The 26,033-nt window shown below is 34.3% G+C and overlaps 2 protein-coding genes across 2 annotated transcripts in view; one reads left to right on the top strand and one right to left on the bottom strand.

Annotated features, from left to right (window-relative positions):
- The window catches only part of pygo (pygopus family PHD finger), a 91,555-nt gene extending 75,835 nt beyond the window's left edge, over nucleotides 1-15,720 (bottom strand). Inside the window, exons 1-2 of the mRNA XM_011054915.2 lie at nucleotides 15,622-15,720; nucleotides 15,484-15,528 (exon numbers count right to left, since the gene is read on the bottom strand). The gene's annotated coding sequence lies outside the window, so the exon portion shown is untranslated. The remainder of the gene's footprint in view (nucleotides 1-15,483; nucleotides 15,529-15,621) is intronic.
- Nucleotides 1-26,033, top strand: part of LOC105145410 (lachesin) — a 58,716-nt gene that overhangs the window by 20,575 nt on the left and 12,108 nt on the right. Inside the window, exon 3 of the mRNA XM_011054913.2 lies at nucleotides 10,873-10,970. Coding sequence (XP_011053215.1) covers nucleotides 10,873-10,970 — 98 coding nt within the window. The remainder of the gene's footprint in view (nucleotides 1-10,872; nucleotides 10,971-26,033) is intronic.

Raw genomic sequence — 26,033 nt, 5'->3', positions numbered from 1 at the left:
TTAACTTTAATAAAAATTTTCCAACTGTCAAATTGCAAGTGTAATTTAAAAGATTTCGTGTCGTAACAAAATATGTGCGTGCCCAGCATTTCTCGTTGTCGTCCTTCCTAGTAAATGACTCTATCGGATTACAAAGACGAGTTAAACATTTATCGGTCTTTACGACGAGTTCAAGAAAAGTTTAAAAAGCGACTTTGCCAGGATCATATTTACATTGAGAGAAGTTCGAGATAAGTATAGAGCTCGCGTGAATAGGACTTTTAAGAAAACTTGAAACAAGACGTGCACAAAAGCTTTAAAGATATTTAGTAAAATATTAAAAAAAAAAAAAAACTTAGTATTTCAGAATATTCTACGAAAGAATGCAGTAAAATCTTGTATTACGAAGTTTATTTAAGAAAATATAGAAAATATACAATGAAATATAATAATTATAAAATTCTACAATTTTTTTCCCATGCGCGTGCGATATATTTTCACTTTTTATATAAACAATTTTTCATATTATATTTCATACAATTTTTTTTCAAAATGCATAAGGTTTTAAATTTCTAATTGTTTTTTTCAAAATTGTATACGCTAATGTTATATTGCTTGTATTTTTTTATTCTTGAATTATTCTTGTTTTTTATAAAATTTATTGATAATAAAGCCGTGGAAATCTGGAAATTGGATTTGCGCGTCATATGATATCAAAAATATTTTTACTCTAAATAAAGGCTGAAGCTTTTTTTAGTTGTGCATAGTCGGGGAAATATTTTAAGACGATTATACATCTCTCGAGACAACGATACTCGTGCATAAACATAACGTTTCGACAACGACTCGAGCGTCACAATGGATTTAATAAGCAGTCGTAAACGCGTTACAACCGGTCGACAACGCGGTTGAATGAGACTTTAAACGTTGTGCAAGCAGATGGTGCTTCCTTCTGCAAAGTCGATGCGCAGCATTTATTAATCGTAAGCTTTATATAATTACCCTTTGTACGTCAATTGCAACATTGTACGGCGCATGTTGCATTATTATGCCCCGTGCGGAAATTTTGCGTGGTAATTAGTCGTTACGTCAATTATTATTACGTAATATGAACTTCGTATTTCATTGGCTGTACTATTAATATAATATAAAGCAATACAATATAACAGTTGTGACGTAATAATTTGATATTATTTAAGAAGTAGCGTAAAAGGAGTGAAACAACCTATAGAGTTGCTCATTTGAGTTACAAGAGGGCGGGTAACGCGAATCATATTCGTGGTGTAATTACTATACGTGGGGTAGAAATCTTACATGAGGTACGCTAATTAATCTAACACAGATACACGCACGAATATATTGCATCGCATTAGCCTCTTACGGAACTTCGTGCTTTAGTTTGACTGTAGAGTATTACGAGACACCTTCTTGTGCGAATGACGTAAGGTGTAGCGGAGACGTCGGCTATGTAATTTGTCAAGACTTTAAAATATACGCGGTCGTAAATATTTTGTCAAAAGCACAAGTTCATTATGTATTTTAAGATGGGTATCTGAGAACTGTCTCGCTTCGCTTAAAAATGAATGTTCCTCTGGCAAAGTTTCTTCAATCTCGTCTCGTCAAAGATCGAGAGGTTTCCGTTGCATTTCTGTCAAACTTGACGTTAATTAAGAACGTAACTGCGGAGAATACTGTTTTAGTTTTACGACCGTCAAATATCGCGTAATCGCGCAAACATTAATAAGATCGTTGAGGCAAATTTATCGGGAAGATTGTTTATATTTTACCAAGACGAGTAACGGAACGATACTATGGCATTGACATAGTGATACCGAGGAATATTCGCCAAATACGCTAGAGGATTTAATAAATGCAGGATGATACCGAAGTTTCGCGATGAAAGTTAAGCAGTCTCTTCGAGAAAGCGACGCGGCGAACACGGAGGCGAAGGAGCGAAGGCCGTCGTCCGCCAGCGTGGCAGCCGAACTTCCGGTGTCGTCGTTCTTTTTTCGCAAATTAATGCTTTCGCTCGAGATAAAAATTTGCTGAGCCTTGCGCACCAAAAAAGGAAAAGAGAAATATTTACCCTTCCGGCGAGCGAGAAGTTGGCCGTGCCTCGTCCTCCTATCCTCCACCTTATCACGGAAGTTGGCTATTCTGTCGTAATAACCGGGAACTTTGTTAAACTCTCGTTTAAGGAAAATCTCACTTTCCTGGAGCTCTTCTTCGAGGCATTAATGGCCCGATTCATCCCGGCTATCCGCGGCTGTCCTTATTAACTTAACGCAATACATGTCTCACCCGTCAGTAACGGTGTAAAACAAGCGTTTAGGAACCGGAAGACGAAGCGAGTAGTTAATACCGGACTGGCGATTGTGGGCCGATTTAAGCGAAGCGTTAGCATGCCAAGTACGATAAAATTTGCATAGAACGCGGAACAGACTCTGACGCTCGGCATGTAACCACTTTATTGAGATAAAGATTCAAATTTACGCCGTTCATCCCCGACATGCTGTCGCTAAATTAGTAAATCCCTCGCAACGAGGATTTGCACTGTGCTGTTATCGTATATCTGGAAACAAATCGATGCTTTTTGATGCGGGTATTCTAACACGATTATTTTGTTAAGCAATTGATTCTATTAATTCCTCGAGTGAAAAGTTTTTTTTTCTATAAAAATATCAATAACTAAAAATATCAATATCAATAATAATTACGTGTAGACCGTCTTTTTTGTAAAAGAATATAAAACATTTATCTTCTAGGTAGTTAATCTGTTTTATAAAAAATAATCTAAATAAACTCATTACTATGCAGTTAAAAATTTCATCAACTTACTAAAGAGGTAATCAATTTTTTAAAATTTTGGTATGCTTTTATATCACCGTGCTTCAAAGAGTTAAACCAATTTCACAGGATGTGTGTGTGTGTTTTTATATGTATGTGTATGTATGGTATGTACGTATCATTTTTACTCTACTCCTATCAATAATCTCAGCGTGAATTTTTCGTTATAACGTAGTAAACGGATGAAATCAACACGTTATGCTTTCACCTTCGTTACGCGTTGTCAATTTCTCAGTCTATCGTGACTACTAATAATATTTCTTATCGACGTGTTGACGTGTTAAGACGATGTTAAGAGGCTCTAAGTTTCCATGATACTGTTGCGGACTTGTGATTATCTAAATCTAAATCTTCTTAACTCCTTATTTAATACATTAACAGCACGTGATCATGATCGATACATATTTACATACAAATGAAATGTTCAAAATATTTGCACATATATTAATTTGATGGAAATATTTCGTATTTGTTTTAAAACAGATTAAACTTTTACGTATTATACATTTTACTTTTATACACAAGAGTTCGTTTTCTTACTTTAAAAGTAATCTAACTTGAAACTACACCAACAGTTCATATTTACTTTGATCAACTAAATTCAAAATAAAACAATTTTTTTCTTCAAACTTCGAGCATAAAAATTGTTTCAACTCTAAATATTTTCTATAGAACATCCTCATTTTTATTGACAAAAACGACACGTCTCAAAATATTGTTTTGCGTGTTTAGTTTATTTTTAATGATTGATAGAATAATTTTTATCTAATTATGTATGACGATAACTGAAAAATTACATTTTTTTAGTTGTGTCATTTTTGAAGTAAGAGAACGTGTTAAAAACTAGCAACCATAAATCTTTCTACAAATTCTTAAGATCTTCTATAATCTTTAATGTTATTATAGAATAATTGTCGTCAGTAAAGAACGATTCTCATTTTTAGTCCAGCAACAAAATATCGACAAAAGTGTAATAAATTCAATAATAGCTAGAGACATACTAAAAAGTTATTATTATACAATTTCATTATTAAACAATTATGATACAAATTAGATGAAAATAAATCTAATTATCTAAAATAAGAATCTAAAATAAAAGAAATCGTAAAATAAGAATCTTATATTCAGTCAAAGCGGATCTTAGTGCTTAAATATTCAGAAATATTTCCGCTAAGATCCACTTTGATCAAATATAATATTATTTAATTATGTTATTATTTTGTCGTTAATGTGAATAACAATTATCATTTCTGGAAAAGGAATAGTCGTTTACTAACGATAATCGTTCCATGTCAATGATGATGTTAAAAATTACAGCATAAAATCCTAAGGCCCGATTGCACCAACGTTACTTTGATTTGAGGCTTAAAACTCTCTCTGTTTCTATCCTTTTTTCGCTTTAAAATGGGACAGAGAGAGAGAGAGAGAGAGAGAGAGAGAGAGAGAGAGAATTTTAAGTTTCGCTTAAAGTCAAAGTAACATTGGTGCAATCGAACCTTAGACTATCTAAGTCTATCCCGAGTGTTTGGATAGCGATTTCAGTGCATTGCGATGCATTTTACGTATCAGCAAGACACGCGATCGAAATAAAAGGGTCATTTGTCGAATGCGCGATCTGCAGCGTGTACCGTGGAGCACTTCCGTTTCTCTCGTGCGTGACGACCCCATAGAGATACAGTCTCGTGATTCCGTATTCACGATAATCCATTCGCGCGGCACGGTAACATCGTGTAACTGCATCGACACGTGGAAACATTCCCTTCCTCTTTCGACCTGCGATCTCTCGGCGCATCGTCAGTATCAGCTCTACGTGTCGGTACGTATCGTATTGTGGATAGTGTTTGTAAGATCTCTGAAATACGTCGAGCGATATTTCGTTCTGTCGGACGTCGACACGCGCTCCTCTTCCTCCTCCTCCGTCGTCGTCGTCGTCGTCGTCGTCGTCGTCGTCGTCGTCGTCGTCGTCTCTGGCAGCTGCACGTCGATTTCGATCTTGGAGGCCCCATTTCCCTTCGTGCACGCGTTCGCTTTCTGGTATTTCGCCCGGACTCAAAAATTCCATGGAAGGCGCCCAAGATTTATGTTTCAACGCGCAGAAAACTGAGTTAAATCGCGGCGTTATTGTTGATCGCGGAAATCGATCGTTGCACGCGAACGAATCGGTCCCTTTATTTGCGAATATTGCCAATCGGCCTGAATCACCAATCTCGTTCAGTTTCTCTACATTTTATTCCCGTTTTGAAAATTCCGTTTGTATGGCAGTGCCCCAGTATTTTCGATCGATGTGAATACGATAACTTGGTAAAGTTATTACTCGCACGTGTATATACAGAATGGATATTGGTCTTCTTCTTCAGTTATTTTTTAACTATATACATGGCCAGTCGATTCGATCGTTTGCCTAACGAGAGTTCGGTTTCGTGTAATTCATCACGTAATTCACGGGTAACGAGACTATTGACCCTCGATATACTCCAGCCACGATATTGATATATGCTCTTAATTTATTAAATCGATAGATTCGTCTTGCCTAATGAATAACGAAGAAATAACGTTGAATGAAATCGTATAATTATGCAGAGTGGGAAAGTACAATTATCGTTTGTGGTAACTTCTTTCATTTCTATAATGTTAAAAATCGTATTCATGAAGTTTCATGAATTGCATTGACCTCTCCACTTTTAAATTGTGTTCCGTACCTTCCTCACTTTTCCAGCCAACTTCCTTTCTATTATTCCGAAAACGCCGATCTTATCGAAGCTGAATAATTTCGTAGAAATTTTTGTAACAATCGTATAGATTTATTACATAACTTCCGCTGTTATTTATGTGCTTTTTTTTAAGAAAAAAACGTTTCGATTTGATGGATTTATCGCTCGATTGGGATACGTATAATGTTCACATGTATCACGAGTACAATATTGTTTGGTTTAACATCATCGTACATGCCCGAATTCTCTCAGATTCTTTACAACGTCACGGTATGGTACGGCAATTTATTTTGATATCAAGTTTCTCACCTCGGAGGCTTCCTGCAGAGAAACTGTTACAGAAACGGTGCAGCCATTCTATCGCGTTCGAATCTCGATTGCTTAAAGCCGCTAACGTAGTTACGTATTTTACGACATGGAAGGACATAACAACGTCGCGTCGGTCTCGTGCTTTACCTTTACTACTGGCCGTCGCAACTTTTATTCGCGACATCTTACAAATGATTGTGATCGCAAAAAGCAAAATGTAAAATTATAGAAATGTTTTAAATATTGCCTCACATAAAATCAATGCGCTAATGATCATGAGAAAACCTACAATATGGAAATAAAATATTGTGAAATTAGATGTTTTATTTTGTAATTTATAAACCAGAGATAATTTTCATTTAGTATGTGCATTATAATTACGTTATCTCACATTATTCTCCGTCCATAATTTTGATTTAATATTTATACATTTGTATTTCTCAAAAATTTACATGCGAAATATCATACATCAAAAACAAAATATAAAACAAATAAAATAATGTTTAAAACATTAGAAGATGTATAAAAAAACTGTCCTATATCTAAATATATATTTAAATATATAATATAGATACATATAATTATTATTACATTTAATTCGGCATCTTTTTAAAAATTTTGGTTGCAATAGTAATTACTGGCAATTTATTGTCAAATTAACGTGCTTTAGATTTGACAAATTTTTAAGTTATTTTAACGAATGCTAGTTTTTAATGGAAACGATAACAGTTTCAAGTTGTTCGAGCGCAACTACGAAATCTGACACCTGATTTTTGACGTTTAGTTATTCGATTGCTATATAGGTTTTCCATGTTTCCATCGCATACGCGCCCATGTTCCATCAAACTTTTGCTTGAAAATTCAAAACGATTTTTTGATATTTCAAATAGTTTCGGGAATATTCGCCCATTACAGTTATTCCCTTCGCTCACATCTAAAAAAAAAAACTTGTACCTTGAATTGACGAATCGAATGTAAACATTTTTCTACAAAATGTAATACACCGATAGGTTAATATATTTTTACAGTAATTCTTTACTACGTACAATTGAATATTTGAAAAAGTTTCTTCCTTCGAGTCTATACACTGAAAGAAAAAATTGGCTGAATATGGTATAGTATTTTTAATGTTTTGATTGCGTTAACCTATCGAGATCGTATATTAACATTGCGAATAGGCTAACGGAATCAAAAATTAGCTGCTGCAGCCAATTATGTCATATTTTATAACTTGCTGCAGCAGCCAATCATTTCTATCAGTGTAGAAATTCGTATTTTGATTGCGCCATCATCTCAAGCGATATTTAAAAATTCCACTGTAAAAATACACATATCCCTCTTCTCACAAAGACGTGCGAAAAAACTGAAAGTGCCCACGTAAATAATTTGTCGCATGCTCGTCTACCGTTCTCGTCTTGTAAATTAAAACGCAGCAAAACAACGATGGGAAGATCAATTTTCCCGATCAGGGACTTTTATTTTTCACGTGATTATCGCTGCGGGATGCCGATGTCAAGAACGGAAAGTGAAAGCCGATACGTTCTTCGATCGGCATTCCGAGTCCACAGAAACAAGCGGTACTCGAATACGCGAGAGCGCGGATGCCAAGTACCGTAACTTGCACCGCGCGGAGATTGAATTATTTTTCTCCCAGAATAATTTCGCCATAAAATAAGACCGGTACGAGTGTGCATGCGCAGCCCTCACGCCATCACGTTACACCCATACACACGCCTACCGCTCGCGGTATCATCCCTCTCAAGAGAAGCAAAATCTCTCTAGTTCTCTCCCTTTCTCTCTTTCTTTCTCCCTATCTTCCCGTCTCATCCCCACAGACGAGGCCACTCGAAGCGAGTAACGTCGCTATTTTCCCCCACGTCTCCTTATATTACATTCTAGATACGCGGGGGACGGTAGCGGTGGAAGCTGAAAATTCCTTTCCTCTCCTGTTTCTGTCAGTGAATATCTTATCATAATACTACCGACGCTCTGCTTTTCCTCTCGAGATCAACGGACCTCCGCAAGCCAACACATCAACACATTTTCAACCACGTCCAACACCTGCAGTGTCCTTCGTTCACCACCATTCGTTCACCGCACCACGTACGAAAAGGCACTGGCCGGAAAGGTCCAAGTATAGTTTCGACATATTTCCGAGTATCGCACGTTTCCAGATTGGCTGATATAGTTTGCAGTCGCAAACACTTCTTCCGTTCGATACAACCGCGATGGAAAGATCGGCGGATGTGCTGCACGCTCGATGCACCATCCAGGAACATGACTCGGCGATGAGGTGGTATTTGCAAACTTTGACTTCGCGCATGTTTCAATATTGCACCACGTGCCGTGCCTACGATACAGCTGAATACTGTTCGCTTAAACTTCTCATCCTTTTTTTTTTTTCGTTCTACACTTCCACACAGCTTGCGGGGCAAAAGAGACGATTTCTTGCTTATAAAAGTGTGTAGCGTTTCGTAATACTTTCCACTTCGATCTATGCTTTTTCCTTTTCTCAGACGCCATATTCGCGACTTGATTTTACCGGTGCCGGCCTGATAGAAAGAATCGCCGGTGCTTTCGTAAAATAAAGCTGGTGCATTGTTCTCGAGAGCAAGCAGATGAATCAAGAAAAATGAATCTAGACTCTTTTATTGTAGGAAAATTGGACAACTCGGGAGATCAATTACGTAATTTTCCTCGAGAAGTAGAAAGATGATAAGCGAAAATCTTCACGTGAATTTGCTGAGATCACGTAAGACCTTTCAACGTTAAGCAATGAAATTCCACGAGATCGCGTGAGAATTCAAGCAGCCAAAAGTGAAAAGGGGACAAGTTCACTAACAATTATATGATTACCCACCAGATGTGACAGTTGAAGTTCTCAGATCTTAATGACATAATTGGAAATTAAAGGATGCTTTTATAACGTAATGCATATGCAAACTTTCGGCATAGTAATTCTAATGTACTTAATAAATATATGTAATTCTTCCTGTTATCTTAATGTTCAGATTTCAGATTACAATATGCGTTTTGAGCTATAGTTATTCAAACCATTTTGTATGAGGAATTTGCATTGAATACATACAAGCGCGCAAGTGCGTATTTAAGCTTATTGTAAACTGTGGTATGTTCACGAAAACCACGAACGAGGTATTCACAATATATTTTAGATTAACGCTATTGTGATGAAGAATTCATCAACGCCTCTCCATAGTTGGGATTTTGATGAATATTCATTATTATATTCCTCATTTATATCAGTCTTGCAACGCGCCCCACGATTCTTATGCATAGGAACAACTCGGTGCATCACCATGTACGTCAACGAACTACAATTTGGGGCTTGACAGGAAATTAAAACTATACTTCACCGTTCGAGAATATGGTATTATAATATATGCATCAACAAGCCGTTAATCGCCGCTATTGCACCGTCACGTGCGTTTTAACGAGAGGCAACGAATCATGAACATCGAAAGCACTGTGTCTGCCTCGAGTGGCATAAAATATTTGTCAAAGCAACGCGCACGCTAAGCCTCATATAAAATAACGATTTATCGACGGGGCCGAATATTTATAACATTATTTTACGTATGGAAATGGAAAGTTGAACAAACGCTATTAGTTTCATAATCTCACTGCGACACGATGTATCGTTTGCATATGACGTATCATTGAAACGCCAATAATGTGCATCGCGAAATATTTATTTTAATCATCGTAAGCAGGGATGTAATTGTAAAACGCGTTCAAATTTCGCGTGTGCACAGTAAGCACGATAATTGCAATTTACAATTCGTAACGCGAAACTCTCGAATTACCTGGATATTTACATGCTATATATATATATATATATATATATATCTTATTATTTGGAAACAATTTAAAGTTGTTTAGAATTATCTTAATATTTTCTCTTAATGTTATAGCAATGTTGAATAATATTAACTCTAGCTACACACACTTCTTTTTACCCTGATTACACACTTGAATATGCTTGGGACCTTATCCATATTTGTTACCATAATAATTTCCATAAAAATCGGCATATTTTAATTAATTTTTTTTTCAATCGATGGAGATTGATTAAGCAATAAGTCCATGATGTATATAATTCGATAGACTTAAGGAGCTTCAAGATATAAAGGTTCAAAGAAAAGGAAAAGTTCAGAAATACGAAAAAATCTCGATTTAGCAAATTTCATTGAGATTACTGGGACCCCAATGTGTACAGCTAGGATTAAATGCTTTATATGATTTTAATTACTTTATTTGAGGGAATTGTCCATAATCGTTATTTTAAATCTTCTATTGTTTCCTGGTTATAAATTATTTTTAAATTTACACGCGGTGTAACCATCTGAATTATAATTCACTCTAAAGAGAATTGTTTTGGAAGTAATATTAATTGATCTGTAAAGACAATTAATAGTAAACTATGGTAGTTAATTCATTACTTCATCTGTTCTATGTAATTGTATGATCAATGTAATTAAACATTCAGCGAACAAACAATACTATAATTCGTAATAATTTATGTAACTTGTAATGCTTGCCATTCACTCGATTCTACAGTTTGATCATAATTTTAATATTTTATATTATTAAGATAATCGATAATGAATATTAAGAAGTCGATAAATACGACGTTTGTCTTTGCACATTTTATTGAAAACTTCTCTGTATATCTGTGAAAAAACATTGTTAAAACTACAATCGCGAGTTTCAGAAAGCTTCATGCAATTAAACTTCTATTCAGACAACCTGTCTCTAAATATAAATGACAACGATATCCCCCTCCCCCTCTCTCTCTCTCATTCTCACTCTAATGGCTTCTGCACACTGGACGCGGAAACGCTCGCCGCGTTCCAGTGTGCAAGAGCCATTATTTCTCTCTTTTAGAACTTCATTTAAAAAGTCTATCAGTTAAAATTTTATAAGGTATCGCGCGTAGCTTGTACAAGGATCTTAGAATGTCTAAAGTTAATTAGGAGCATAACGCGAAGCTTCTTTTGGTTCGCAGATGTGCCGAGCTTCTCCGAGCCGATCGGCAACGTGACCGCCGCTATTGGCAAAGAGGTCGCCCTCTCCTGTACCATCAGGAAAGTGGGAAATTACAAGGTAAGCAGCCGGTGAAATTTTCACAAGAAACGCGGCTAGACTCGGCTCGACGCGGCGCGTCGACGCTCGCGGCAGAACAAGCACCGAGCGCTAATTAGCCGACTTGGAAACGCATAAGCGCACGTTGCTAGAGCGATAAGAGAATCTGAAATTCGGGTAATCCCGTGAAAATAAATGGGTCGCCCTAGGCTGATTCTGGCAGATGTCAGCGTATCTTTTTGCGCGCTCCGCATCCGCAATTTCTTGTATTTTTCCGCGAGCGCGAGTTTTCCGCTCGTTCATTCGAAATAAGACAATATAAATGGCGAGAAAATAGCTACACGTGCCTATTAGAATAATTGCGTCAGAGAATTAAAGAGCGATTGAAGAGTGGCTTCTTTGTTACGTTGCACCAAACATTCGTGTTCGTTCATTCCATATTGCGATAAAACATTGTTAGTTTCTTACTTCAAAAGTGACATGAAAAATTTGATTTTCTAATTATTACCGTAAATGAGTTAGATATAAAGATTATTCTATTAAAAATAAACTAATTTACTAAACAAAAGTAAACTTTACAGTCTATCCGCCAAACGCACTTGTGTCGGTCATAAAGTTTTCAAAGAGATTATATAGTACCTTCTACAAGAGTGATATATTTTGAATTGTAAATAAAAAGGAATGTTCTACAGAGAACATTTACAGTTAAAATAATTTTGGTGTGTTAAAACAATTTTAATTTAAAGAAGAAATTATTTTATTTTAAATTTAGTTATTTTAGCTGATCAAGATAAATATTAAACTGTTGGTGATATTTTAAATTATACTTTTGATGTATCATTCCAAATTTGTTATAATTTTGTAGGATTCGTCACAACCTCAAAAATTTTTTTAAAGGTGAAATGAAAAAGTGACAAAAATGACATTTATTAATCATTTCTTTTTTTTCTAAAAGTATATTCTTTTGTCGAGTATTATTTGACTAATAATTTTCAGTTAAGATAAAAAATAGATGTTCTTTTTATTTGAAAGACTTCATTTTTTTGAGTTGTGTCACTTTTAAAGTAAAAAAATGGTATAAAAATAAAAATTCCTTTACATCATTTAAGCGTAAACTCAGTAACGCCCAGAATAATTTTCTTCTGCGCGTATTCGAATACGTTACCACGGGTTAGCATTGCAAACTGCTAATATGAAATATCAAGATAACTTTTTGTACTTCATATTGAGTCTTCCTGAGAATACTCGAAAAATAAAGAGAGCAAACGGTAGAAAAAAAAACAGCGATACAATCGTAAATGCAATCAATAGCAAATGCAATTTGCAACGTAATGTATAAGGTATTTAATAATCATGCGTAAAAAATGAATTATTAGCAGTACACATACAAATGTTTATTTTTTGAAAAATATTTCATTCCTAAGTCGCGATGCCGATTGCACTTATAAGTATCGCTTGAAATGATTAATTAGAATTCAAAGTCGTGCTACGGGCACGCGAACGAATGTGGCATATGATTTGATGTGAAACTCATATTGAACGTCGCACGGGTGATTTTTTCTCTCTGGAATAAAGCTTTTACGTGCGGTTAAATGCGCGTCATCATTATTTTGTGTTATTTTATAACTATAGTACTTTTAACAGCTGCTGATCTATACTTACGCGACGGTCCGCAAAATAAAATTCGATAACCACAATGCGGATTGATCTTGCCAGTCTGTAATCTCGATGAATGCGTCTTTATCAATTGATCGCTAATTATAGCGGCGCCGCGATATGCGAGATTGAACGAATTTTGTAGAAAACTGTTATATGTATTGCCGATCGAACGAGCTAAAATAAAGTGCACAGTAAAATGGGAAAATAATATGAAATTAAATTTCGTTCAAAAATTGTGAAACATTAATCTAAAGTATATATACACTATTGATTTTTAAAAAATATAAAAAACTCAGAGAGCGTTAAGTGCACAAAACAATACCCAATAAAAAAAAATTTAAATTACAATTAGTATGGTTTCCACGAAACAATTACTATATATCCAAAAACAAATAGCGCAATCATAAAGAGATGTGGAAGATAAAACGAATTTGAAAATATAATTGATGAAATGAATACAGAATATTTTTTCATTGTTATAATATCATGTGCAAGTACAGAAAAAGTTAAATAAAGTGGGGAAAAAGGTTAATGGTTACGGTAGCATTCTAATTTCGTACGAAAAAGCGCCATGTTGATACCGTTATATTTCGCGATTAATAAGAAAAGTTAACAAGTCTGGATTCCCTGTATATTTTAAGGACTTTTCGTGTTAAATAACATTTTGTATTTCCAGAATGCTGAATAGCACCTAAGCAGCTTAATTAAACGTTTGGATGATATAATATCCCCCCCCGATATTCGCAATACTGCCGCGGCGTTAATGTTCAGCCAGCGTAATTATCCTGTTTAATTTATTCTACAGCGTCTTGTAGTTTACGATTCAGTAATTCATTCGAAGTACGAGATATGCACATGGATAACAACAATGCGCCTTCAACAATGCTATTCGCGAGCTTTCATGCGCGGATTATATGCGCTATACTTCTATTTCCTATTTCTCTTTCTCCTTTTTTTTTCACCGCGTCCTGTGTAGTTTTACACGAATAGAACAAAAATCGAATACACTTTGCGGTTTGCCCAAAAACACTCTGTGCAATAGTTGTTTACCGTTTGGCGCACGCACACGGTTAATAATTTTTTTTTTATATACAAGTAATACTTGTATGTATATATATATATATATATATATGTATACATATATACATATTCGCGTGCGTGTACTATTTTTATACAGTGCATCATATTGCACTGTATCCCGTCGACAAACAAACTCGCATATTTGTACACCATGGATAGATAGTAATAAGAACGCTTTATGCACGTGGCCACAAAGAAGCGTTGTAATAATAGCGTGCCTTTTAGCGAACAAACCATGCGCGCATGACGCTAGTTATTAAAGGTAAAATTTCACTCCACGTTTTCTACATGCAAAACGTCGTGAGATAATTCAAGTCTTTTCTAGTATGCACATCGTTTAAAACTCACGTTAAAAGTAGAGGAAGGTGCATCAAAGTAAACGAAAAGTTTGTCTAGAAATAAAGAACATTTTTACCGTTGTGGAAAAACAAATATATATAATATATTTTCATATAAAAATTATATATTTAGAGATAAAAATATTAAAAGGAATAGCGTAAAGTTGCGATAGAAAAGACAAATAATAAATTTAAATTTACTTAATTTTGCTTAACAATTTTAACTAAATACAACTTGTGGTGAAATGCCACTCTCTCTCCGAAATAGTACGAAAAGCAGACGAGCAAATGGTTGTCCATCGCGTGAATGTACGTATTCATGTTTGTACGTGCAGCGTAAAACGTTAACACGTATATGCGAGGTTGAGGATTTAATCTTTGTAAAACGAAGTAGCAGATGTATAATTGATATCGGGAGGGGGAGGGCTTATCCGACTTTGTCAATATATCACTAATAAAAAATCTTCATGATGCTTTTTATATTTTCTTACGCGATTCACTATCGCGGCTCAAGACGTCGAATGTGCAACTTTTTTCAATGTAAACTTTATTTCGGATATTTCAGTTTTGGATCTTCTTGAAAAAATAAATGGCCTTTCGCCATCATGTTATTGTTTGAAAATAAAATCAATAGAATTTTAGAAAAAATCTGATTTCGATGTTATGAACGCGCAATCTCTATGTTTATTTGTCTTATGAAAACTACGATGCTGAACTAATAATAAGTTTGTTCATATCCCTATCGAAAATCGATACTGATTCAAACATAACTGTTATTTCTCTCAGAATTATGTATTCGTTATTCATAATACGTGACTGTAGATATCTCGTTTAATATTTCTGTTTATATGTGTTGTTTGAGAAAATTTAATCAAGATTTGTTAGTATTTGCATTAGTTTACTTAAGTAAATATACGTTCAGCGCTTGAAATGACAAAGTTTAGTAGTTAAGACTGAAAATGATCAGACGGAATACGTAATTTTCGACTTGGTAAATTCTCTACTTTCACTAAGTTAAAGTTTCAGTTGTAGTTATTGATATAAAATTTCTCGAAATTTATTATACACAATATGTCCCTTAAATAGTTATTTTTATGTTTACATTAATATTTTTTTTTAAATAAAGAAATTAATCAAATATAACTAATGTATTTAATTAATCTACAGAATATGCTCTAAAATGTTGCCTCGGATTCTCGCGGAAATAAATAATGAGTAATTAATTACATATTAAAAAATTGATCTTAAAATGTTCTATCGTCATTTAAAAAAGAAATCAAGTTATACAAATTCCAAGATTAAACATTCCAAACTAATCCTAATTCATCTAATTCAATATATAATACATATATTTTTTTGCTTTAATTTAATTTACGTTCATTTGATATACATTATATCTGATATTTTTAAATAAATACAAATTTTTGTTATCAAAATAAAAGATAATTTACACTCACCAATACAATGCGCAGCAGCGGAGTTATAATATCGATTACAATGGACTGAAAAACATATCGAAATTATATATACAATACCCAAAATAGGTAATATTTCAGAAGATTAATGTTAAAATTAATGATAGATTCTCTACTCACCCCAAGAATGTTCCGCCAGCACTTTCCCAGTCCTCTTCCTGCTCTTAGGATGTCAAGGTTCTCCTCATGGTTGTCAGGTTTCGTTGCACTCGCATAACACTGCATAAAAACAATCACGGTTAATTATGATCTCACATTTCCGGTACTAATTTTCAGAGTACAATAACTGTCCGTACTTTACACGGCACTTCAGATTTTATTAAATCAGATTACTTATACATGCTCAAATCACGTTTCGCGCAATGAATGTTGGATGATAGAGGCTTTTGATAAATCATCGATGCACATATGTCGCATTTATGTTAGGTTAAGGCATGTCCTCACTGAAGCCAGTCGTTCAATCGGCAAAGCTAATTGGTATATTGACTTCAATGAACTAATTGAAGCCAACATGCCGATCGGCTTTGTCGATTAAAGTTTCGGTTTCAGTGAGGACATGCCTTTATGCCATTGAATATCACGATACGAAACTAATTGCAATCGTACTTATTAAATAAATATTGTGATGCTGATAGATTCAGAATTAATTTCGATAATAACATGAAATATAATGCGAAGACGGATCATATAAAACACCGTTAGCGCTTGAATGATAAATAAAACGGCTTTACGTAAACACAATGTACTGTGACGTCGCAAAAAATATTGAATTGGCAGTGTTTGCCAGCCAAATTGTCGTGGAGATATTTCACGTGTTATAAAATATGTAAATGTATGAGGAATATTCAATTTCCATTTTCAACGAATTATTAACAGACGATTGTTATCGTATTACATCACAGTTTTCCATTACTTGAGTTCGGCGTCTCGGAAATGAACGCAACCGTCGATGTCCGAACATGAAATTCATATCACGCGGTTGATAATTATCGAAACCTGGGGAATTAATCACGATTGTACTTACTAATTAAAAACGCGTCGCTCCGAATCGATCGATTCCACATTCGCAAATGTACATGTACATCTCGATAATGATCAAAAAAATCGAACACGACGTCTGCAATTTTATCCCAATGTATAATACGACGTGGTTAATGAAATCGAGTTGAAGACTAATTAAGACACGATAAACCGTTCGAAAATATACGATTGAAATTCAGTTACACGTGCAATACATAAATTCCACGAAATACATGTGTTATCTAATAATAAATAATCGATACGTCACTCCTATCCGCCTCACCCGATCCAATAATATTATTCTGCGCTTTTAATTCAAAAATAGTAAAAACAAATTATATTTTAAATTGAAAAAAAAACAAGGTACATTCGAAGCATCGTTAAAGAAATAATCGCACGTAAATTTTACAATGGAATAATAATTTGTAACTCCCATTCGACCTCCACTTCAACCGATCAAATCGCGCAAAATACCTACTTCGATAAATAGTTATCGCGTCGATTAGCTTATGAATCGTCGGATCAATTACTCTCGAGTTGATTATAATTAATCTCTTAAAAAGAATAATCACGTTGTCTTCTTCTTGTTGTGATCTACAGCGAGAGCAAAAAGTATTCGTACGGAGAAATTTGTTACAAAAAAAGTCTTATTTGTAAAAAATAAACATCAATTAACAATTTTATACAATGAATACATTCTGTTCTAACATAAACAAACGAGCTTCGCATGTATTCCTGATTTTAGAAGCTCTCGTCTGTACGAATACTTTTTGAGCATTCAAACAATACAATTTTTAACTTTCGCTTATTTTTCAGGTAATATATTTTGTATAATTACATATCTTTTTGGGATATATAATTTTAAGGAACATACAGTCTATTTTATTCTTTATGAATAAATTGTTAATTATCCAAATGATCGTTAATTAAACATCGAAACGACGTCAAATTGATGTTGAAATTATCAGTATTTACATCAATTCGATGATTCATTTCTTGCTGGATAATATTTGCTTTTTAAAAATAAAGTTTTTTTTACAAAATATTTTCTCTATACGAATACTTTTTGTACTCACTATACATGTTTCGAGAGATAATAATGCGCTGATATGCGGAGAATACAAGCGATATACACTCATATAAAAAAACAAATACGCCGAAGGTTACCGTCACCGACTAGAGTTGGGAAGTGTCATTCTTTTTCCATTACTTTTTACAATAAACATGACGTTGTAATTTTTTTATAACTAAATGCTAAGGTTGGAAAAGCTTTTCAATGACTTTTTCAACCTTGGCACAACTTTAGCATTTAAATATAAAAAATTGCAACGTCATTACCAAATTGTTTATTATAAAAAGTAATGCATGCCAACTCTGCCGACTACTTGTCGTATTACGAAATACGTAACGTATCAAGCTTATTTTGAACTTATAATTCGTGATAGATAAGATCGAGCTTATTTCAAATACAATTAGAATTTTATATTTCAAATATTAAGATTAACAGTATTTTGTATTTTGTATTTCAAGTAAGTACTTTAATAATATATTTTTGCCCACCCCTGTAATAGAATAAAAAATTAGGCTCGTATTCAAAATTATTACAATGTTAGCATGCATTTAGCTTTATTCACGTTACATATACCCATTACAGATATAGAATTTCAGAAGTAAAAGCGCATTCTGAATACGAGCCTAAAATTCGATTTATAATATCACATGCCATGTAATAGAATATTTATTAAAGAATCAAAGATTATATAAAAATACACGTGTATAAAATATATGTGTATATATATATTAAACAGTAAATCGTATAGCTAAATACAAGGTGTAGAATTACAATAATTGTATTAATAATCCATTGAGATATAACATAGTTATGCTATTTCTATTTTGCAAAATTTGATATAATGGTTCATAAATGTACATAGAATGTTCTATTCTTTGTGTTTAAAAATCACATTGATAAATTCATACATTAATCATCTCTAATGTTTATTTAAATAAAAAGTCAATCTTTATTTTAATTAAAATTTTTATGTAAATTATTATTCTATTATTATTTTGTCCCAAATTTTTACGTTCCAGAAGAAATAAAGTTTAATGATTTTAAAATAAAATGAGAATTATGCTTTTAACAAAATAACTTTGCGCAAAAAAATGACAATAAATTTAATTTGTTAATTTATTAAGCTCACACAATTTTACTTTTCTCGAAACATAAAAATGAAAAAATAGTAATAATAATAAATTCTCATATTTTTCTGCCATAAAGTAAGATAAATATTATTTCATAAATGGATGTTACATTTAATATATATATAGGATTACCTGAAGAAAAAGATTTATGCAATTAAAACTTTCATTAAAAAAAAGTATTATTAAATAATTAATAATAAAAAGTATTATTAAATAATTTATATATAATTAACAATTATTATTATGTATAAAATCAATTAATAATGATATAATTAAAACTTCTTATATTACGATCAAATAAAATTATATATAGAAACGAGAATTGATATGAATTTTTTTTGTATATATCAAATTGATATTCATCGTGCACATCATGCGATTGATAATAGCGTTATGTTTGATAATATAAATATGTAAAATATATTACAGACCCTATTTTTTTGAATTAATAAATAGCTATAAATTTTGAATAATTATAATAAAATTTTCGTTATAAACATAAAACACAGAATATAAAACACGAAATTACATGTGCATTTATTAATGCAAAGAAAATGCAAAAAGATAATTTATATAATGATTGCGAGATAATTTGTATAAGCAAAACTATTATTATTTGCGTTTAATATTTTAAGCTAATCGGATGTCTTTCCAGGAAAGTTTCATTCATCGAATATTGCCAATTAGCAAGGAAGCCAACTTTAAAAGACAATCATAATGGATGAAAGGAAATGGAGGCAGCTACCAACACAAAAGTACGATCCTAAAAGCGTGCAATTTTCAGGAGATTATAAAACGCCTTTCGCGACAAGTAGATAAAAATTCGCACGCGCGCACACACACACACAGACACACACACAACACTCTGATCCACACTTTACCAGCAGCTCTTTCTCTCAGCGCTTTATCTTAGCAGAGTTCCTCAGTGTTTTCTTACTATTCTTGTGCTCGTCTCGACCGATCTTTCTAAAGCCTTCCACCTAAACGAAAAAAAGGCACCGACAAGCTTGAAGCTTTTAGTATCCGCCGCACCTTTTCAAGGAAGTAAAACGAGGCAAATCGCCGAGATGCAGGGCGGCAGACTTGTGTCTATCTCTTTTTCTCTTCTTCCGTCGACGCGAAAGACGGATCAAGAAAAAAATGGACGGTGATATCTTTCTGTGAGGTGTACGTGACAGCTCTGATCCCTTAAACGTTCTCATTTGCGCCTTAGCACAAAATCGAAACGCGCACTCGGAAGAAATCAAAACGATTCTACCGTATTTCAGGGAAGGGAGACTAAGCGTGAAGTAGGAGGTTTGTACTATTTTCTCTTTTCGTTATAATCTCACATCTTAGATGCAATCAAGAAATTCTTATTAATTTTTCTAAAAAACGTCAGACATTAAAAGATATCTTTATATTGGTAGCGATAAAAGTATTTATAATTCGTTACTCAATCAATTAACATCGTTATTTGATTTAACTGTCCACTCGTGTAATTGTGGATGTTGGCTAGCTCAAAACGGATCGAATCAATTCACATAAGATCATCTATTATCGAGAGGACTAATAGTGAAATAGGATAGACGTGTATAGGTACTTGGACCGGCGAAACACAATAGCAAATATCCGATAAACATAAATCCACGAAAGCTTCTCGATACCCGTACATAATCCAATTACACTTCAGACGATTCACGCGAAATGGGAGAAGATTGAGATCATAAATGAATGTGAATACAGTAATATGAATAGCGGCGTTTTCAGAAGCACGTCGAGACGAATTTAGTTGCTTATGACGATTCATTTATCACCGTCAACCTTCTCTCTCGCGAGATATCGTCCTTTATAGTTGAGCGAAGTTGCAAGTTTACTAAGTCATATCTCACTGCCCGTTCAAGAGAATGTTCACTTCCTTATTGTTCAGTGAACTTAACACGGGTTATGTAACGTAGTCGCGACAGAACATTTCTTTCTTCTATCATCACAAAGCGTAATCATGAAATATTTTATAATTTACACTTTCGGCGTCACGGCATGCTAAAGGCATTATGTGAGTGATGTTGTTACCTATATTCTGATTTATTATACAAAGTTGTTTTAATATTCGTGACTTTTCTTTAACAAATACCCTGTATATAATAATTAGCTAATTCATTTCACATTTTATTGAAATCAACAGGCTTGTACACTGTATCATTATAATTAAAATCACTATAATAACATCACAGATTCATTTTGTTAAGGAGTTATGAACTGTCCTTAAGCAAAACCAGTACGAACGACTTCGTCGCATTTTCTTGCCTTTCCCTCCTTACTACCAGTTCCATTGACGACAATACACAAGGAAACTTGGATGGCGTCTTTCCTTTTTCATTCCTTTACCTCAATTCTCCCTTGCTGCAGCTTATATTCCGGCTGTTCCTACCGATATTTCCACCAAGCATCGATGAATGGGAACATTTTCAGAGATGCCGAAAACGAGAACGGGGATATGCCAGCTAGGCAGACTGTTGGCGCGACGAAGAGGACACAAACAGGCAAGACTGGGAGAAAGGGAGAGAGAGTGTGAGTTTGGCCGAAGTGGTGTTTCCCCAGGGTAAGCATGAGCATATACTTGCCCGGGGCTTATTCAGACAAATCGGTGATTGCTGCGGAGGCGAGCGAAAGGGTAGCTCGCCGTCGCCATCACCACCACCAGCATCCTCACCACCACTACCATCAGTCGCACATTACCTTCGCCATCAGCACACCGCACTTCGCGCCACAAACACGTTGTGCTTGCCTTCAGCGCAACGAGAGAACGAGACACACTGAATTCCGCAGTGCTTGCGAAGAGAGAGCAAGAGAAATGAACGGTCATACGGACAGACGAAGAACAGAGGCGGAAGTGGCAGAGTAGAGAACGAGAAATACTGAACGCGGCGTAGGGATTGTCCGTGAAATGGTAGAAAGAGAGAAGAGGGAGAAAGAGAGAAAGCGGGGAGAGCGCAGTTGGACTGAGGAGCCAGGGAGAGAGAGAATGATTGTTTCCATGATTACAATGGAGAGAGAAAAGGGGGAGAGCGGTCGTGGGTAAAAAGGAGTATGAGGAGCAATCTCTTAGCGCTAACGTAGATTCGTAAGACAAGGTCTTTCGAAATATTACACCGGAGGGGTAGTACGAACCGCCCGCGCCGCCAAGACGTGCCCACCGGGGAATTTCGTAACTGTTTGGATATACTGTATGTGTGTATGTGTGTATGTGTGTGTATTTTAGCCATCGAGTCCGTTCAGAAACTATTTTTTCCAAGAAAAAATACTTTGCGCCTCGTTTGAACGACCAAGTATGAGAAAAGATTTTCAACACTGGAGTAGCCGCTAGCACCGGTTCGGGATGATTCACAGAGGTAGATTTATACTTCGGCGACCGAGGAACGTAAGCCTTTAGATTCAAGGTGCTAATGCTCTTACAAAGGCTAGTGGTGGAAATGGCGGTCGAGCGGTTCCGTCCGGATAAGTATAGAACTCGTTTTTAATTTATCAGCCGGCAGAGGAAGTCTTTTTCTACGTCTCTTCCTGTTGCAACGAGCGCTTCTTGTTGTAACGAGACCGTGGAAAATCCTCAGATAAAAGCGCCCGGAGACGAGGATAGCGTAAGTACGAACGTACGTACGAATAACTAGAGAAATACTATTTCAGTTATTAAATTAAGGCACACAATGAAACTGCACACTCGGGAGAAGTAACTCTCAAACTGTGACGAAAAGAAGAAATCGTGTACAACGATTGGCGTGTAATGTTCTACTGGGATAATCAGTTATCCTGTTCAAAGGACTCAAATAGATTACACACCGAATATCCTGTTAATCTCATTAAATTCAGTCCCGCGCGCAATCACTCCGCGTGATTTACTACAATAGATTCGATCAAGCAATTAGGTATTTGATAATTATCACGTAGATACAATTTATTTACCATGTTTCGATTGTTACTCGATATATACATTATATACAATATAATAGAATATATATAATTATATATATAATATGATCGTACTATTAATAACAAATTAATTTCGTATATTTTTCGGCGATGTATGCTTATAAATATATTGATGATTCAATGTTAATCAACATTACTCAATAACAATATTTTTAAACATGACTTATGTATAATATTATTATATAAAAGAATCATTATTGAAATAATACATAAATAATCATATTAATTTAAATAAATATATAAAATATTTTATTGGCTTTTATTCAAATTGTCCATTATCCAACTGAAAGCTTCATTGTTTATTTATATTTTTAATATTTCACAAACAATAAACACTACATTTAACGTTTCTATTTGTTATTTATATATTTAATTGAAGGAAACTTTCAACAACGAAATGCTTTACACACAAAGAGAAGATTTGTATTTCTAATTAATGTAGTCTAATTAATATTGGTTAAGTCGCTTTGATGCGAAGGATTATCACTAAGCATATTGAGCATCTATAACGAAAGCCGTCTTGACACAAATGCCATCTATCATATCCATCTTCTGAGAATTGATCAAATATACGACATAATTGCATTATTAGCAATTAAATTGAAAAAAAAATGGAATATTAAACTATAAATAAAGAATATCTACTACAGACTCTTAAAATTTTGTCAACAAAAAAAAACATTAAATATTACTAACTGTAAATTATTGATATATCATATTCGATTTTACACGTAAATGGATTCAATGTAATGCATCTCTATATGAATATTACAATAAAACTCCCTCTCTCAACAGGATATCGAGTAACCCCGAGGGAAAATCCAATCAAAAGTATGCGTTAGAGGATTAGCGATTGAAATATGCCCTTTATTGTTGGAATCATAACGAAGGTAAAAGAAAGAAGCTATCCTATAAACGTGCAGCGAAATAGAAACCTCAGATTTATATTTCATTAATCATTCTTTCGAGTCGCGGATTACTTACTACGGATATCCCAGTTTTCAGAATCGTGACCATGCAAAATGCCGAACTAAGTCGTCGTTTAAGTCCCCCAAGAGCTTTTTATACGATAAGCATGCCGCTTTCACAGAGGAGGTGGCATAGTATTATTCCGGGATAGAATCGAACGCATCGTTATCTTCTCCGTAAAGATAATGACCCCACAGTCGGCGCCAATAGTGCCTTTCCTTTCATAGAGAACAAACTGTTATTCCTTCATGACAATGTACTTAAAACGCTATCGATTGTACTTCGATAAAGAAGGGATTCAAACGGCGACTTCCGTCATCTTTCAGTTTTCTCTCGTTTAATCCCTTTCCGTTTCTTCGATCGCTAAAGGCATTCCGTTTTTCGCGTAAATGCTCGCCTTTACCGGAAACTCGATTTATATTGAACTACTTATACATCGATTCGATTAAGCTATGCGGCGCACGACTCGCCGCTTTCCCATTACCATGATCGCAAATAGCACCGTTACACAAAGGGAAATTCCTTACAGAGACTTATAATCAATTGTTTTTAAAAAAATTCAAAATTCTGTTCCAATTCCTTTTAGTTTTAAATATCGTTTCGCAGAAAATAAATTCAATTTTCTAGTGAGGTTTATTTTTAATCTTTTTATCTATTAGTCGAGATTCTAATATTCACATTATTTAAAATAAAACGTTTTATCTGAAAATATTTGAAATTTGAATATTTATGTTGGAACTTTGACTTTTTATTCGAAGAAGAATCCAAAATTTTATATCAGGCAATTATTAGGTGTTGGAATTAATTCGTAGCGTTTTACAAGTGATGGGAAGTACTTTCATTAATGTATTTTTTAATGCTCATGTGAAATAAATAACATTCTTTCATTAAAAAACGCTACGAATTAATTCCAACACCTAATACAAAAGTTGATATATGTGAATAATTCATATATTATTAATTTATATTATCAGTATTTCATCTAACATCTCAAATAATCTTTAAGTGCATGTTTAAATGATAAATTTTCTTTCAAAAAAACAAAATTTTATTATTCTTCATTGCACGATATCGTTTGCTTAATTAAGTAAAGATTACTCTAACAATCATCAAAAGTAAACTAATGTAACTTCACTTTTCTGTTCGCGAAATAACACTTGTGTCGTTCTTAAGGTTTTCAAAAAGATCATAACACTTTCTACAAAGGCAATACATTTTTAGTTGTATCGTGTTTATAAATAAAATAAAGAATCTTCTCCATGAAAACATTTAAAGTTAATACAATATTAATAATTGAAGTTTGAAGAAATTGTTTAATCATTTTTTAATTGATCAAAGTAAATTACAAACTATTGGTGATATTTCAAGTTATGTCACTTTTGATAAATTATTCGGATTTGTTATAATTTCGTAAGATATCGAATCGTCAATTTAAAAAGAATTTTAAAGATTATAAAACGGAAATGACAGAAATGACAATTGATCATGTTTCTAAAAGTATATTTTCTTTTTGCTGATATTGAATTAGTTAATAATTCTCTGTCGTTGAAAAATAAGTTTTCCCCTCTTTCGAAAAACTTAATTTTTGAGTTGTGTCACTTTTAAAATAAGAGTCTCGACACGTTTCTGCATATGTAACTATAACTATCCGATCAATCCTGTATCAACGCGTGTCAAATGGACGGTATATTAAAGTGTGTTTTCAAGGCCTTATTTTCAGCGATCACTCCTTCATCTAAGCTCACCGCTGAGGTTGTGGCGAGGTACACGCGTGTCGCACAGGTGTATAGGTAACATCAGTCCAGGTTGTGCCCTAGTGCGGCATGTAACCGGCCACACGCATATGGCCAGAGATGGTTATATGGATCACACAACAGTCACTTGAGATTAATTACCAAGTGCATCGTTAGAGATAACGCGACGAAGGCTGGCGCCGGTTAAGTGAAGTGATGGTACCTAGATACGACGTTAAATTGAACCTTTCGTCGCTGCTGATTCCTGCAATGCCGCCGCCAACCGCACCGGCCCGACCCAACCTCGGGGTGCAAGCCGGTACAATATGCGTACTTGCCTAAAAGCAATTACTGCCAACGTGCACACATACGTACACGTACGAATACATACACGTGTGCACTTGACGATAGCGCGCGATATAATATTGTTCGGAGAGCATCTCGTTCATATTGGCTTCGTCAAACCCGTAGCGGGACACGAGCGAAAGACGATGTCTGATGTTAATCTCTGCGCGGTTGCTGAATATCATTATGGATTATGCACTGAGTTATCCCAACTATTCCAAGTTAATAATAGCTTGGACCGACAGGAAAAAATATAAAGCAAATGTGTACCAGCAAATAATAACTGAATCTAGATTA

This window comes from Acromyrmex echinatior, chromosome 6 (assembly GCF_024713525.1).
Source record: "Acromyrmex echinatior isolate Ae372 chromosome 6, ASM2471352v2, whole genome shotgun sequence".
NCBI lineage: Eukaryota > Metazoa > Arthropoda > Insecta > Hymenoptera > Formicidae > Acromyrmex > Acromyrmex echinatior.
The sequence above is the reverse complement of the archived record's forward strand: the minus strand, read 5'-3'. Positions and strand labels throughout refer to the sequence as shown.